We start from the raw sequence: 18,466 nt of genomic DNA, 5'->3' as shown, positions 1-18,466 counted from the left end.
TTGTGCCGAAGCCCTACTTGCATTATCTTATTGAATCCTTATAGCAACCCTATTATCATCTGCATTTTCCAGCCAAGGAAATCATAACACAGAGAGGCTGAATACACTGTGCAAGATCACACAGCTTGGAAGTGGTGAACCAGAGCTGTTAGTTTCTAACTTCTCCTAGATTTAAGGCACAACCCAGAACATGAGTCCCCAAAATTATATTCTCACTCTTCCTTGGTCACTTTGGGCTGGATGAACACTTAATACTTCTCAGCTTCAATTGCCACATCTACAAAATGAAATGTATTCAACTGGATAATCTCTAAAGTCCCTTCCAGGTCTAAAAATTCTAGAGCTCTTCCTTTGAAACCCAATGTTCCCTCACTATAAGGAGAGCACAGATGCAAAGACCATCTGCCATAGAGTATAATTTCTCAGGGTCAGTTTTTACCTAAAATAAAAGTGAAGCACATCCTCAGTTGAACCTTTGGGCTGACCAGCTACCAGAAAATAGGTCAATTTCAGGGATACTCTAAGGGAGAAAAATGTTAGCAGTAGAATCTATAGCAAATTTCTTTCTTTCTAAACCAATCGACAATTGGAATTATTCCCTTACAGAAAGGAGAAAACCAATTCTGGGGACAGCTAAAATGTGCTTTTTCTGTGCTTGGTTAACTTGTAACAAAACAAAGAGCAATTCCCACTTGTCTGCAGATGAATGAATCTGAAGTTTCACTTCGTTCAGTGTCCTTGTGCCTGACATACAGTACAGCCCAATAAATACCAGTCAATTGAATTAGTACATGAACGACTCAATGAATGTACTAAACAATGAACAAGTAAACTCATTAATTCTACAGTAATAAATATTTCCTTGGATAGAATTTATATAGACCTGGCTAGGAAAAGCATCACTCTGGCAAATAAAGGTAAAGAAAACACTTTAGATTTATTGATTTTTGTGTTCAGTACAGGATTCCAATTTTAGAAGTTGATGTTTTGAGGTGTGTGGAGAGTAAAAGAAATCTCATTTAAAGAACTAAAAGAAAAAAAAGTCAGCCTGCTAAAGAAAACCAAAATAAACACCTTCAGTTCCCTGCAGGATTTCTAAGGAGTTAATCCAAAGCTTGGCATTCTGACCACTATAGATAATAAGCCTGTGATTCAGTTTCAAACACTTCACCTTCAATACGAGCTGTGAATATAGCTTATAAACCACCTGCTCACATTGAACCCACTCTCCATAAAACGAGCCACACACAGCAGTGTAAGTTAGAGAGCAGGGTGGAGGAAGACACGCAAACCCTGAGTATTCTCCTGGATCTTTCATTCTTTTGACATTTTTCAGAAGTTACCCCAAAATTTAAGTAACAATCCAGTAATGTAAAAAGTTTACGCACAGTAAATGTCAAGGGAAAAAAGTCAACCCACCACCTTTTCTTCACAGAGAACGGGCAGCAGACACAACCAAGAAAAGTAAGAAGAAGGAAAAACAGCTTCTGCTACTGAAACCAGGAATATATAACCAGATCAAAGATGAGGCTTGATGCAATTACATAAGTCATTTGTGGGAAAAACTCAATTAGCTGGGAATGGAAGCCAGGATGGTACTTTCTAACCAAGATTATTTACATAATTTTCAGGTGGACAGACCCAGGCTATGTTTCAGAAAAAAAAAAAATCATAAGAAAAGTATTTGTAAACAATTATTTTCTAGTGACTTTTTACTGCAAATAATCTCAGTCAAAATAGAATTAATGATTCTAATTTAAATTTTAAAAGCAGTTGAGATGCAAACTTTGTCAATATAACAAGACTTATCCTGTGAATTTACAACTACAGTTCTATTTTTTTAACCATGGATGATACAGAAGGAATATACTTCTGGATATATAAGTTTAAAAGTTGCACAGCCTTTATTTAAGTGAAGCCTGAAGACAGAAGCCAGAGGCGACGGGAGAGAGTGTGTGCAGCCACAGTCAGTGCTCCAGGGGGCTCACCTGCCGAGGAGTGCTTAAAAACAATATGGGGGAGACCTTCAAGATGGTGTAGGAGTAAGACGTGGAGATCACCTTCCTCCCCACAAATACATCAGAAATACACCTCCATGTGGAACAACTCCTACAGAACACTTACTGAAAGCTGGCAGAAGACCTCACACTTCCCAAAAGCCATGTGGCTGACAGGGTCTTGGTGCTCTGGTCGGGCGTCAGGCCTGTGCCTCTGAGGTGGGAGAGCCGAGTTCAGGATATTGGTCCACCAGAGACCTCCTGGCTCCACGTAATATCAAACAGAGAAAGCTCTCCCAGAGATCTCCATCTCAACGCTAAGACCGAGCTCCACTCAATGACCAGCAAGCTACATTGCTGGACACCCTATGCCAAACAACTAGAAAGACAGGAACACAACCCCACCCATTAGCAGAGAGGCTGCTTAAAATCATAATAAGGTCACAGACACCCCAAAACATACCACCGGATGCAGTCCTGCCCACCAGAAAGACAAGATCCAGCCTCATCCACCAGAACACAGTCCCCTCCAACAGGAAGCCTACACAACCCACTGAACCAACCTTAGCCACTGGGGGCAGACACCAAAAACAACAGGAAGTACTAACCTGCAGCCTGCGAAAAGGAGACCCCAAACATAGTAAGTTAAGCAAAATGAGAAGAGAGAGAAACACACAGCAGATGAAGGAGCAAGGTAGAAACTCACCAGACCAAACAAATGAAGAGGAAATAGGCAGTCTACCTGAAAAAGAATTCAGAATAATGATAGTAAAGATGATCCCAAATCTTGCAAATAGAATGGAGAAAATACAAGAAATGTTTACCAAGGACCCAGAAGAACTAAAGAGCAAACAAACAGTGATGAACACCACAATAAATGAAATGAAAAATTCTCTAGAAGGAATCAATAGCAGAATAACTGAGGCAGAAGAACGGATAAGTGACCTGGAAGATAAAATAGTGGAAATAACTACTGCAGAGCAGAATAAAGAAAAAAGAATGAAAAGAATTGAGGACAGTCTCAGAGACCTCTGGAACAACATTAAATGCACCAACATTCGAATTATAGGGGTCCCAGAAGAAGAAGAGAAAAAGAAAGGGACTGAGAAAATATTTGAAGGGATTATAGTTGAAACCTTCCCTAATATGGGAAAGGAAATAGTCAATCAAGTCCAGGAAGCACAGAGAGTCCCATACAGGATAAATCCAAGGAGAAACACGCCAAGATACATATTAATCAAACTACCAAAAATTAAATACAAAGAAAAAATATTAAAAGCAGCAAGGGAAAAACAACAAATAACATACAAGGCAATCCCCATAAGGTTAACAGCTGATCTTTCAGCAGAAACTCTGCAAGCCAGAAGGGAGTGGCAGGACATATTTAAAGTGATGAAAGGGAAAAAACTACAACCAAGATTACTCTACCCAGCAAGGATCGCATTCAGATTCAACGGAGAAATTAAAACCTTTACAGACAAGCAAAAGCTAAGAGAATTCAGCACCACCAAACCAGCTTTACAACAAATGCTAAAGGAATTTCTCTAGGCAGAAAACACAAGAGAAGGAAAAGACCTACAATAACAAACCAAAACAATTAAGAAAATGTTAATAGGAATACACATATCGATAACTACCTTAAATGTAAATGGATTAAATGCTCCAACCAAAAGACATAGACTGGCTGAATGGATACAAAAACAAGACCCATATATATGCTGTCTACAAGCGACCCACTTCAGACCTAGGGACACATACAAACTGAAAGTGAGGGGATGGAAAAAGATATTCCATGCAAACGGAAATCAAAAGAAAGCTGCAGTAGCAATTCTCATATCAGACAAAATAGACTTTAAAATAAAGACTATTACAAGAGACAAAGAAGGACACTACATAATGATCAAGGGATCAATCCAAGAAGAAGATATAAGAACTGTAAATATTTATGCACCCAACATAGGAGCATCTCCATACATAAGACAAATGCTAACAGCCATAAAAGGGGAAATTGACAGTAACACAATCATAGTAGGGGAATTTAACATCCCACTTTCACCAATGGACAGATCATCCAAAACGAAAATAAATAAGAAACACAAGCTTTAAATGATACATTAAACAAGAGGGACTTAACTGATATTTATAGGACATTCCATCGAAAAACAACAGAATACACTTCTCAAGTGCTCATGGAACATTCTCCAGGATAGATCATATCTTGGGTCACAATTCAAGCCTTGGTAAATTTAAGAAAATGGAAATTGTATCAAGTATCTTTTCTGACCACAACGCTATGAGACTAGATATCAATTACAAGAAAAAAATCTGTAAAAAATATAAACACATGGAGGCTAAAGAACACACTACTAAATAACCAAGAGATCACTGAAGAAATCAAAGAGGAAATCAAAAAATACCTAGAAACAAATGACAATGAAAACATGACAACCCAAAACCTATGGGATGCATCAAAAGCAGTTCTAAGAGGGAAGTTTAGAGCAATACAATCCTACCTCAAGAAACAAGAAACATCTCACATAAACAACCTAAACTTACACCTAAAGCAATTAGACAAAGAAGAACAAAAAACCCCCAAAGTTAGCAGAAGGAAAGAAATCATAAAGATCAGATCAGAAATAAATGAAAAAGAAATGAAGGAAACAATAGCAAAGATCAATAAAACTAAAAGCTGGTTCTTTGAAAAGATAAACAAAATTGATAAACCACTAGCCAGACTCAACAAGAAAAAGAGGGAGAAGACTCAAATCAATAGAATTAGAAATGAAAAAGAAGTAACAAATGACACTGCAGAAATACAAAGGATCATGAGAGATTACTACAAGCAACTATATGCCAATAGAATGGACAACCTGGAAGAAATGGACAAATTCTTAGAAATGCACAACCTTCTGAGACTGAACCAGGAAGAAATAGAAAATATAAACAGACCAATCACAAGCACTGAAATTGAAACTGTGATTAAAAATCTTCCAACAAACAAAAGCCCAGGACCAGATGGCTTCACAGGAGAATTCTATCAAACATTTAGAGAAGAGCTAACACCTATCCCTCTCAAACTCTTCCAAAATATAGCAGAGGGAGGAACACTCCCAAACTCATTCTACGAGGCCACCATCACCCTAATACCAAAACCAGACAAAGATGTCACAAAGAAAGAAAACTACAGGCCAATATCACTGATGAACACAGATGCAAAAACCCTCAACAAAATACTCGCGAACAGAATACAACAGCACAATAAAAGGATCATACACCATGATCAAGTGGGGTTTATCCCAGGAATGCAAGGATTCTTCAATACACGCAAATCAATCAATGTGATAAACCATATTAACAAATTGAAGGAGAAAAACCATATGATCATCTCAATAGATGCAGAAAAAGCTTCTGACAAAATTCAACACCCATTTATGATAAAAACCCTCCAGAAAGTAGGCACAGAGGGAACTTACCTCAACATAATATAGGCCAAATATGACAAACCCACAGCCAACATCGTTCTCCATGGTGAAAAACTGAAACCATTTCCTCTAAGATCGAGAACAAGACAAGGTTGTCCACTCTCCCCACTATTATTCAACATAGTTTTGGAAGTTTTAGCCACAGCAATCAGAGAAGAAAAAGAAATTAAAAGGAATACAAATCAGAAAAGAAGAAGTAAAGCTGTCACTGTTTACAAATGACATGATACTATACACAGAGAATCCTAAAGATGCTACCAGAAAACTACTAGAGCTAATCAATGAATTTGGTACAGTAGCAGGATACAAAATTAATGCACAGAAATCTCTTGCATTCCTATACACTAATAATGAAAAATCTGAAATAGAAATTAAGGAAGCACTCCCATTTACCATTGCAACAAAAAGAATAAAATACCTAGGAATAAACCTACCTAGGGAGACAAAAGACCTGTATGCAGAAAATTATAAGACACTGATGAAAGAAATTAAAGATGATACAAACAGATGGAGAGATATACCATGTTCTTGGACTGGAAGAATCAACATTGTGAAAATGACTATACTACCCAAAGCAATCTACAGATTCAATGCAATCCCTATCAAACTACCAATGGCATTTTTCACAAAACTAGAACAAAAAATTTCACAATTTGTATGGAAACACAAAAGACCCCGAATAGCCAAAGCAATCTTGAGAAAGAAAAACAGAGCTGGAGGAATCAGGCTCCCTGACTTCAGACTATATTACAAAGCTACAGTAATCAAGACAGTATGGTGCTGGCACAAAAACAGAAATATAGATCAATGGAACAGGATAGAAAGCCCAGAGATAAACCCACGCACATATGGTCACCTTATCTTTGTTAAAGGAGGCAAGAATATACAATGGAGAAAAGACATCTCTTCAATAAGCGGTGCTGGGAAAACTGGACAGCTACATGTAAAAGAATGAAATTAGAACACTCCCTAACACCATACACAAAAATAAACTCAAAATGGATTAAAGACCTAAATGTAAGGCCAGACACTATCAAACTCTTAAGAGGAAAACATAGGCAGAACACTCTATGATATAAATCACAACAAGATCCTTTTCGACCCACCTCCTAGAGTGATGCAAATAAAAACAAAAATAAACAAATGGGACCTAATGAAACTTAAAAGCTTTTGCACAGCAAAGGAAACCATAAACAAGATGAAAAGACAACCCTCAGAATGGGAGAAATGAAGTAACTGACAAAGGATTAATCTCCAAAATTTACAAGCAGCTCAATATCAAAAAACCAAACAACCCATTCCAAAAATGGGCAGAAGACCTAACAGACATTTCTCCCAAGAAGATATAAAGATTGCCAACAAACACATGAAAGGATGCTCAACATCACTAATCATTAGAGAAATGCAAATCAAAACTACAATGAGGTATCACCTCACACCAATCAGAATGGACATCATCAAAAAAACCTACAAACAATAAATGCTGAAGACGGTGTGGAGAAAAGGGAACCCTCTTGCACTGTTGGTGGGAATGTAAATTGATACAGCCACTATGGAGAACAGTATGGAGGTTCCTTAAAAAACTAAAAATAGAACTACCATATGACCCAGAAATCCCACTACATAATTCAAAAAGAGTCATGTACCACAATGTTCATTGCAGCTCTATTTACAATAGCCAGGACATGGAAACAACCTAAGTGTCCATCGACAGATGAATGGATAAAGAAGATGTGGCACATATATACAATGGAATATTACTCAGCCATAAAAAGAAATGAAATTGAATTATTTGTAGTGAGGTGGATGGACCTAGAGTCTGTCATACAGAGTGAAGTAAGTCAGAAAGGGAAAAATACGGTATGCTAACACATATACATGGAATCTAAAAAAAAAAAAAAAAAAATGGTTGTGACGAACGTACAGGCAAGATAGGAATAAAGATGCAGATGTAGAGAATGGACTTGAGGACATGGGGAGGGGGAAGGGTAAGCTGGGACTAAGCGAGAGAGTGGCATGGACATATATACACTACAAAATGTAAAATAGATAGCTAGTGGGAAGCAGTCACATAGCACAGGGAGATCAGCTCGGTGCTCTGTGACCACCTAGAGGGCTGGGATAGGGAGGGTGGGAGGGAGACGCAAGAGGGAGGAGATATAGGGATATATGTATAGGTATAGCTGATTCACTTTGTTATAAAGCAGAAACTAACACACCATTGTAAAGCAATTATACTCCAATAAAGATGTTAAAAAAATAAATAAATAAGAAGGCAAAAATAAATAAATAAATAAACACACAAATAAATAAATAAATGAATCTATATGATGGAGACAAAATAACTTTCCCTCTCCACTAATTTTCACAGCCTGTTCAGATCTGCATTCAGTAACAGTTTGGCTTTTAATTGTTTGCACAAGAACCTGAACTGTAAAATGGCAATTTAATATTATTCACACTAACATTAAAATAGCAAGTGTCCACAGGTACTTTTTTGCATCTACCTTACTACTTGCTCTGGAATATGAGGATGGTCATTGTTTGTAACTGGGAAATATTGGAAACAACAAAAATGTCCCTCAATGGAGAATCACGTTAAAATAAACTATGACCCATTTGTCTTATGCAAAAATTATCAGCAGCTAATACAATGAGATATCCTTCACCAGGCGAATGGATAAATAAATATGGTATATCCATACAATGGAATATTACTTCCGCGATTAAAAAAAAAAGAAATGAGTTCTCAAGCCACAAAAAGACATGGAGGAACCTTAATGGATATTACTGCATGAAAAAAGCCAGTCTGAAAAGGCTACATACTGTATAACATTCTGGAAAAGGAAAAAAGATCAGTGGTGGCCTGGGGCTGGGAAGAGGAGGAGATGAATATGCAGAGCACAGGGCATCTTCAGGGCAGTAAAACTATTCTGTAAGATACCATAACGGTGGATATATCATCACACATTTGTCAAACCCACAGAATGCACAACACTGAGTGAACCCTAATGTAAACTATAGACTGCGGGTAATAATGATGTGTCTATGTAAGTTCATCAGTTGTCACAATGTACCACTTTGGTAGGGGATGTCAATATTAGGGGGAGGCTGTGCACGTGTTGGGGCAGAGGCTATGTGGAAATTCTCTGTACTTTCTGCTTAATTTTGCTGTGAACCTAAAACTGCTCTAAAAAATAGACAAGTTAAAAGAAAAAAAAAAGCAAATTGCAGAGTAAAACAAAAAATGACAACACATGTCTTTACAAAGCCACCACAAGCTAATTTTTATAGCTGTATCTATCTATATATCTAAATATATTTAAATATCTGGGAGGAGACTAATTTGATAACCAGGATTATACCTAAGAAGGTAAGTGGGACCATGGATGGTTAAGGGGCAGTCAGCTCTATCTCTGTTGTCTGATTTTTTTAAAATTATGCAAATATATATGCAGTGTTGCTTGTGTAATTAAAAATAATTTTTTTTTCTTTTAAAAATACTCACTTTATAACTTACGATAAAGTATTAAAAAGTAAATTACAGGGCTTCCCCAGTGGCACAGTGGTTAAGAATCCGCCTGCCAATGCAGGGGACACGGGTTCGATCCCTGGTCCGGGAATATCCCACATGCCGCAGAACAACTAGGCCCATGCGCCACAACTACTGAGCCTGCGCTCTAGAGCCCGTGAGCCACAACTACTGAGCCTATGTGCCACAACTACTGAAGCCCGCGTGCCTAGAGACCGTGCTCCGCAACAAGAGAAGCCACTGCAATGAGAAGCCCGTGCACCACAACCAAGGGTAGCCCTTGCTCGCCGCAACTAGAAGAAGTCTGAGCACAGCGATGAAGACACAATGCAGAAAATAATAATAATAATAATAATTAATTAAATAAATAAATTTTTTAAAAAAGTAAATTACAGATATCATGACATTCTAAATACTTCAGTATTCATCTTTTAAAAATAAGAAGATTTTTCTACCCTAAAATTATTTTCCAATAGCAGAAGAAGCACAAAAGATCTTCTACTAAACTACTGGGGTGATTTAAGTCATCTATTTCAAAAAACTAAGCTGGTCTCAAAGAAAAATATAAACACCAAGTATAGAGAATTGATTTAACGGTTATTGCAAGGTCTTCCTAAAAACATTATCATCATTATCACCATCCCTTGCTTTTATATAATGTTTTACATTCCCCCTTTTAACACACTAACAACCTCATATATTAACAGGTCAAATCGATTATATTTGTTGTATTTTTAAAAAATTTTAGTCATTTGAATTACTAAAGTAATAGAATACAAAGCTTATCATAACAGATTGAGTATCTTAAACAGGGATTCTTAATCTAAAATCCTCCGGAGTCCATGGATTCAATTCAGTGAGCTTGGATGGAAAAAAACGCATCTTCAGTTTTACTAACAAGCAAAATTTAGCATTTCCTTCCAAGTATGAGTGAAGACCACAAATCACAGAAGCATTAGCAGACCTCTGACTTTGTCACCATGGAAATCACTATGTTTTCAAATCACAGTGTGGTTGGCGTGGGTATTTCAAAATATCATTTACTCTTATCATCTCATGGAAGGTATATTAGTTATTAGATTTGTTGCCAGATCGATCTTGTTACTTAATGCATTAATTAAGAAGCACACATGTAACTCTTACCACAAATTTGTTTTTAAATATTTTGATAACTGTATTTCAGTACAACTGGGTTTTGTTCTAATCTTATGTATTTTAATTTAAGCACATATAAATAGTCTTGTGGGGGGAAGGTTCATAGGTTTCACAACATGCGAAAGGTTAAGAACCCCTGGAACTCAACCACCCCTTTCTATAATCCCATTCTCCCAACATAACCACTATCCATAATGTACTGTATGTTCTTCCATGCTTATTCCTTCATGTGGACAAATATATATAAACATCTAGAGGCATAAGTTATATACTAATGCGCTCTGTAATTGTGTTTTACACTTATATTTTGTAATATATTTACAAGTCTCTATATAATTTGGTCATTCATGCTGTTTCCAGCTTTTGGCTATTATTTTAAAATGCTGTAATAAAACTCCTCATATACATCTCTTAATATCCTGGTATTTTTTTTTAAATTTCATAATCAGTTCTATGTATGGAACACTTGTACCAACAATAAACACCCTCAAATTTAACCATAAAATCAATTTTGTATTATGAAATCAACAGCAACAATAGCTAGTATGTTTTGTGCTTACCCAGGGGCCAGGTACTAAGTGCTTTACATGAATTAACTCATTTTAATCCTTACAACTCCAAGGCAAGGCACTGCTACGATTTCAGTTTATAGGTGAGGAAATTGAGGTACAGACTGATGTTTAGTCTCTAAGCTCCAAAGTTTGTAATTCTGATAACAAATTCAAACAAACAGGTATTCTCAGAACACAGGAACCCTCAATAATCATGGGCCCCATCGGGATCACTGAAGGGGAGCAATAAATGATGATGGACACTTTGTTACATCATTAACTTCTGAGAGTGTGTCCTAAAGCTCCTTGGAATTTTTTTGTCACTGTGCTTTTCAAGAGGTAGATCACAGAGAAAAGACCACAGTGAGTACACAGCGAAATGATTACAGTCCACAACCTAATCAGTTAGGCCAAAGGCATGATAAAATGTGCCTGTGTCAACAATAAGCACATCTGCCATCAGAGACTTGGGTTGGGACTCAACACAGGGTCTCCACTACCTTAGGCCCAAATAATTTCGTAGGCAGCAAGAGCAGATCATAAATCCCAAATAGAAAAAAATGCCATCAGGTTAAATACAGGTATGCGCTACTGACAACCTAGTCTCAGGGGCAGGCCTGGTCTCCTCGGCGATAAGAGCATTATTAAAATCTCCCACATGATTCATCAAGGCCTCACGCTGGCCACGGCAAGGCTAATCTCCCCAGCTAGCAAGTTCCAGGACAGACCAAGAGAAACAAAACCACAGAAATGGTATCTTTTTTAATTATCTGGACTCTGCTGAGCAGAGATAATATAATCCTGCTGCTGTTCCATGTCTAGTTTAACATATCCTAGCAATGAAATGTCATTTAGCTTCATCGAGACAGGAAAGCTTCCCCCTCTATCAATATATCAACTCTTGCGCTTTGAGCATCCATATAACCGGGTAAGTAATTGGAAAGCACAGGCAAGGCCTGGGCCCTGCCAGGGGCAACAGAAGGGGCTCCTCCTAAAGAGGGGGTGTAAGCAAATGTCCCATATAAAGTTACACTTAGCAAGGGACCAGCAATATAGTTGAAAGAGTGATGTGGGAGAGAAAACTGAAAACAGTCCCTCATTCTGAGTTTCCGTACAAGACACTCAGCTGCTCTGAACTGCATTTCCACCTTTCACTGCCAGAAGGGGTATAAACCTGTTCACAGGTTTAAAAAAGATTCATTCCCTTTTAGCCAGGAATTTTATATTTTATCCTACTGATAAAAGATCACACAAAGATATTCTTGGATGCCCAACAGTGTTATTTATAATAGTGAAAAATTGTAACATATCTAAATATCCAAGGAAGGACTGGTTAAATAAATCTGAGGCATCCATTTGACAAAGTATGGTTACTTAAAATAATGTTCTTGAAGAATATTTCAGGATGTGGTAACACGATCTCAATATAGTAAATGGAAAATACAGGAATAAATTAATATGTGTTATGATATCAATTTCTTAAAACTGTGTGCTTATATAAACTTTAAAAGTCGGTTGAAAATATATGTGCCATTTAGGGATACATGTACGTAGCAAGTTTATAGACAGGGAAGGCAACAATAAACATTAAACTCAGCAGAGAAAGGGGTTTACAAGGGCCTGTGGCGTTGTTGTTAAGGGCGTACTTCTTCAGTTGCATTGGTAGCTACATGGAATTTTACATTATCCTTTATACCATTTTGTATGTCTGCAACATTTCATAATGAAAAAGTTCTAAGTGAGTGTGTGTATAATGTCAGGAAGGTGATATATCAAAATGTAGCCACTACTTTTGAGGTGAGAGTATCAGTGAATTCTATTGTTCACATTTTCCAAATTTTCTACAGAGAACACATATTCCTTTTTATCTTTTACATTGTTCCTTCACGGGAAACTATTTTTATGCCCACACCAAAACTCATATATTTTTTGATAAAGGATGCTTGGTGCTAAGCGGTGCCCTGCGTCAGGGGCACACCTGGCTCCTCTGCCAAGGGCCTTTCTTGAGGGACCACGAAACCCAGCTCTTCCCTCAGGCATCTCTCACCCACTAGAATTTAAACTGGAGAAGTGCTGTGGGGGAAGTGATGTCCCTGAAACCATACCACTCATATCCTCTGATGTGAGAGGAGATTTGTAGGCGGCTACTGGGCGCGTTCTCCACTCTGCAAGTTGTTTTCAAAAGTACTCAAAAATATAGTTTGCTTTTTTTTTTTTTTTCCTGGAATAGTTTGCGTTCTATCCTGCCAGGAAGCTGGGGGCTCAGCCAGCGGATTGGATAAAGTGGTGGGAAAAAATAGACACCAATTATATTGTCAACTAGTGTGGACTCTCCAGTCACAATTCATTTTTCACCAAGTGCTGGAGGTGGAGGGTGGGATAATAATTCTGTGGAGATACGTCACCATGCCTTAAGACCCTTCCAATTTCCTTTTTAAGAGGAACTCCTGACGTGGGGTCTTGGCTGGGCTCCCTGGGGCCCATGAAGTCACACATCAATCCTGTAAAATTTTCTGGAGCCCAGTGCTATCACCAGATTCTCAAAAGAGTCCATAACACCCCCCACCCCAAACAATTGAGGATCCCCGTTCTGTAATGATAAGCTCTTTTCTTAGCTTACCCACTCCTGTTTGGTCTCTAAGCCCAAGTTCAATAGGAGGTTGCAGAGGAGTTTAGAAGGACAACTCCCTTCCAGGTACCTATCAGAATTGTCATCTGACGCTTTAAAATAAAGCAAGATGTCAATGGGAATGTTTGGTGTTATCATCACTAAGACACCTATATATGCTTTATAATCAAGGGGGGAAAGTTTCTGTGTTAACATTTCCCAACTTCACGTCACAGATATAGTTCTTTAAGGGGGGGTATGTGTGTTCAATTCCACCTACACATTAGGAAGGCTCATTGGCTTTTTTGTTTTTTGTTTTGTTGTTGTTAAAATTCATCAACCAATAAGTATTTACCAAGAGCTCACTGTGCAGCATGGGGCTGGGCCTCAATGGAAACCTGACCATGATCCCCCAAAGACCCCTGTCCCCCATCTAGCAACTTCTTGTTCAAAGCACACATATGGTGAACATCTTTCCACTTATTAAGTGGAATCAAAATTGAGAGTTACTGATATTACTTTCCCAAACCCTCACATCCTCCAGTATGAGTCATCCACTGGAACCCCCCTTTTTTTCAGATACTTTCCACTACACATAGAAACAGGCTCACAACAACTCTTCATTAATGCTGCTGGTTAGTTAAGGGATTGTGACTACTGAATATCACCATTTAAAAGCACCTTTAGGGAGACTACAAAGCCATTTATCTATTAGAGAAGTTAATTTATTGGACTCAGATATTTATTCAGACATTGTAGCCTTTATGGCTACAATCTTCTCATGAGTGGTTCCACCCACTACTTCATTCAATTCAAGTCATCTCTACTGAGTGCCTGTTAGGTGCAAGGCACTGAAAATTAGTGACACTTCCTCCATGGCCACATTTGGATATGTCACACATCCTGTCATCTCCACACAGCTTGGATTGTCAGTAAAACTGCAAAACACCATTTTTCATGTCCTCCAACAACTTCTAGGATTCTTCTAAGTTTTATAATGATTACAATACTATGTGACAATATTTGGAGGAAACTCTGCCCCGGTTCTGGAATCTATTTGCCAAGATTCAGGAAAAATGTCAGGCAAATCAGAAAGGAGTTTCGCCATAGTTGACTCCTTGAGCACAAAAGCAGACTTCTTTTCCATAAAAGTCTCTTAATTGTGACAAAACATGATATGAGATGGTTAGAGAGAGAGAGAGAGAGAGAGAAGGACAGAGAGAGGGAGAGAAAAAGAGAGAGAGAAATACCTTCTGCAGCTACATAAGGAGAAAAGACATCAAATTATTCATTACATGAGCTTAGATGACTTTGACGAGAAGGCAAGGTCATGGATGCCAATCAGCACAAAAACCATATCACAACAAGTGGTTGCAAATAATCCTTTCATATAAGAGAGTTTAGTGGTTCTTTGAATAAAGCTTCTAGAGACATGTTTTCCTAAAAAATAAACATAGTTGAGGAAAAATCTATAATAGGCATGATCTTAGAAATGACCTAGATTAAGATCTTATTAAATCACTACACCTCTCTGGGCTTCTACTTCTTCATTTTCAAAGTGAGGGGATTGGACAACATGATGGCTAAGGGCTCTATATATTCTGAACATCAATGACTCTAATAATTGCCACAAAATTGAAAACATTCAAACACCAAAAAGTTGTTGCCAATAAGGGAAGTTCCAAAGACTTCACTTGTCAACAATAAAACATTCAGTGAGTAAAGTAAAACCCAGAAGACCATCATCTTTTTTGTCCTGTTACCATGGCAACCTAATAACTGGTCCAACTCCATCAACCTGACGGTCTAAAGACTGGAACAAACACCATATGGTAAAATAAAGATGTGCAAGTACATTAGTGCTAGCTCAGGCTCACTCCATGATGGCTGTCTGCATCACAGAAAACTCTGCCACAATTAAAAATAACTAAGACAGCACTGTTATATTGGTAAATAAATGTCATCAGATGAGAACCCAATAATCTGTGTTCAATGAAGTTTCAAATTTTCACAATGGTTTTAGAAGACTTGATCTCAAATCTATCTTTTTAACCGATGAGGCCCAGAGAGAGGAAGTGACTTCCAAGGTTACATCATTAGTTATAGGCAAAGCCAGGACAACGACCCAGTTCTTAATTCTTAGCATAGAAGCCTCATCTCACAACAATGACTTTCGTGGCCTCTGTAGAGGAGAAAGACCAGGGCCTAATGTTAGATGGATCCACTGTGCACAATGATTAAACTTCAAGGGAGTGTGAAAGATGAATAGACATGGGGAGCCTAGGGAGGGTTCCCCCAGCCCCTGGATGATGGGGGAATCAGAAGCCCAGGTAGGCTTCTCAATCGTGTCAGTAGGGAGACAAGGAGGCCATGCAAAGAAAGCTACTAAAATTAAGCATCCAAGGATGTGGGCCTGAAAAATCCAAGAAAGCTTTTAACCTCAATCATCACTAGCACACAACTACCAGGTCACTTAAACATCTCTTGCAAACTTCTGCTTTTAAAGGAAAACACAATGAGGTTAACATTTGGTGAGTGCCTAGTATGTACCAGGCAATGTGCTTGGTAGTCTCACTTTTATTGTTTTGTTTGATCCTCACAACAATCCTGTTAGGTTAAGTCTTCTCCAGATGAGGAAATAGAGGTGAGGATAGGGGTCACACAATTGTTAAGTATAGAATCTTGATTCAAACTCAGAGCTGTTGAACCCAAAGCCACTCCCTCAGCCATGTTGCTAGAGACTTCTTCTGGCCTTTGAGCCACCAGCTGCCTGAATTGGGCCAACCTGCCAACTTCCCCCAAAGGGGACAAACATCTGGTCCATCTTCTGGACTAAGCCTCTAACATGGCACAGCAGCATTTATCTAGATTCTACACAGATGTACTGACTTCGCAATTCATTTTATGAGAGAAAAGACACAGGCAATAAACAGCTTGTCTTTGAAGTTTAAGTTGGCAACACAGCTTTCTCCAGTAAAATGAAATGATTTTTAAAGAGAGTTTCCTCCCAGGTTGCAACTTCCACAGTTGGATCCTGGAAGCCCACTTAAAGCACACAGCATATTAACAAATACATTCAGAGGTGAAAAGTATTCTCATGGCAGAGACACAGGAAGGACTGTACTTACACTTATATCAAGACTACAAAGGCTAACGGCATCTTCATCCTGGGCGCTCTGCTTCCGTTTTCGCTGTGAAACAAACGATAAAACAAAGTTCAAATGTAAACAAGGATTATGGCTTTGATTAAGAAAAGAAAAAAATGCCATCAAATAGCACATGTAATCCTTATCATTTCTACCATGTTATGCAAAACCTTTAACCAAGTTATGTAAATGAATAGTTCTAAGAAAGCCTAAGGAATTATGGGAAACTATTAAGCTCTAGGATAATTGGTTTGCATTATTGTTCTTATTCATGCTACTACTATGTTTGTTTCTCTTTAAATTTCCTTTTTTTTTCTAAATGTCTCTGTACATCAAGGCTTAGAAATTTAGACACAAAGTTCAGATTTTTTTAGCTTGGAAGAAGAGATTAGACTGGAAAGAAAATCTAATTCACTTAAAGATATTCCATTTTTAGAGCTGCTTTGTACTTGGGTAATTTAAATTTGTTCTAATCGCCCAGGGTGCTGATGTAATCACAGAACCAGAACGCTGGAAAGAACCTTAGACATCTTCTCCAACCTTCCTATGTTCTAGCCATAAACACCAAGATTCAGAAAAGTCATTATCTGAACTGAAGAAAATTATATTTGAAATGAACTTATGACCAAGGAAGTCAATGAGGTTGGGTATGGAAAATACATTATCCTCTTTATAAAAAGAAAAGAAACTCCATCCACAGACACAATAAAGCTCTTCAAAGATACATTTACCTCTCTTCTATATCCCCAGCTTAATCAATCAGGCAAGTATTTCTCGAGTCCCTAATTTGTGACTTGCTAAGTCTCCTGATTCTACTTGGCAGAAAGCTACCAAAGGACCAGAATCACTGGTAGGAGGTTACAGTGGAGTCCAGAGACATCTGGAGTCTTCAACCCCCAAAGAAGTCCACCACCTCCTCCTCTTCCTCCTCTATTAGATGATGAGTGTGAACACAGGCAGAGACCGGAAAGCAACCAGAGTTGTCCTTGTCTGTCTCACTATAATTGTTCTATTGTTTCTTCACATCAACAAAAATTAGTTGAGCATCTGTTATGTGCTAAATCCTGTGTTTGCTCCCAGGAATGCCAAGATCAGCAACTTCCACAGTTAAGGAACTCATATTCAAGTAGGAGACACAGACTCTGATGTGATTATAATGCAGTAAGATCCAGTTGTCCTAGGGAAAGTCACTTCACTTGTCTGAGTCACCCTTTCTCAACTCTAAGGTGGAAGTGATAACATTAGCTTTTATTCTCTAAGGGGAGGAGTAAATACAGTAATGCATTTTAGAACTTAGCAGAGTGCCTGGTACATAGTAGGTGCTCAGAATGTGGGTTGGAGGACTCTGGAAGCACAGTGAGGGAGTAATTAGTTTGGCCTTAGTGGAATCTGGGGATATCTTCTCAGAGGAGAAGGCATTTGAATAGGTCTGAAGGATGAATAAGAGTTTGTCAGACACAGATGTGGAAGAGATTGGGGGCCTCCTTTTCTGTCATCAGCTACATAGATATTTAAAATCCCAAAGGTGAACATGGTTCTACCCAGAGTATGGAATGCTAGATCCTATATATTATTCCACTTGAGCAGTGTAAGAGTTTAGAGATCCAACGCCAGGAGCCAGGATCCTCAATTAGCCATTCTGAGACAGTGTCCAAGAATCTTCATTAACAAGTTCACCACGTGATTTTTAGGGAGTCAAATACTCTGCTCAGGGGCTCTGGGGGGAGTCTTGAGAAGATGCTGATAGCCGCTTGCCACTTTTGAGGATGCTTCATGTTTGTGTAGGGACATGACCCATACTGACTTATCATCCGGTTACAAGTAAAAGCGGCACTGTGTGTCTTTGAAGCCAAGTCACTGGCTTGTATTTATATGGTGACTTTTGGAGGCATGTATGGCAAGGGATAGCTCCCATTCTATGGATAAATAAACTGAAGTCAGAAGAGATAAGCAATCTGTTCCAAGTTACATGGCTACAGTGTAACACTCTGAATC

General features: G+C 38.3%; 1 protein-coding gene across 4 annotated transcripts in view; it reads right to left on the bottom strand.

The window, feature by feature from the left end:
• Positions 1-18,466, bottom strand: part of ARHGEF3 (Rho guanine nucleotide exchange factor 3) — a 310,194-nt gene that overhangs the window by 125,883 nt on the left and 165,845 nt on the right. For all 4 annotated transcript variants that reach the window (XM_068557963.1, XM_068557959.1, XM_068557961.1 and 1 more), the window contains one exon: positions 16,454-16,516. Coding sequence is in view for 3 of the 4 variants with exons in the window: in XM_068557959.1 (XP_068414060.1) it covers positions 16,454-16,516 (63 nt within the window). In the remaining variant the exon portion in view is untranslated. The remainder of the gene's footprint in view (positions 1-16,453; positions 16,517-18,466) is intronic.

The sequence above is a fragment of the Eschrichtius robustus genome, chromosome 12 (genome assembly GCF_028021215.1).
Source record: "Eschrichtius robustus isolate mEscRob2 chromosome 12, mEscRob2.pri, whole genome shotgun sequence".
Lineage (NCBI taxonomy): Eukaryota > Metazoa > Chordata > Mammalia > Artiodactyla > Eschrichtiidae > Eschrichtius > Eschrichtius robustus.
This window is presented reverse-complemented; position numbering and strand designations above follow the sequence as displayed.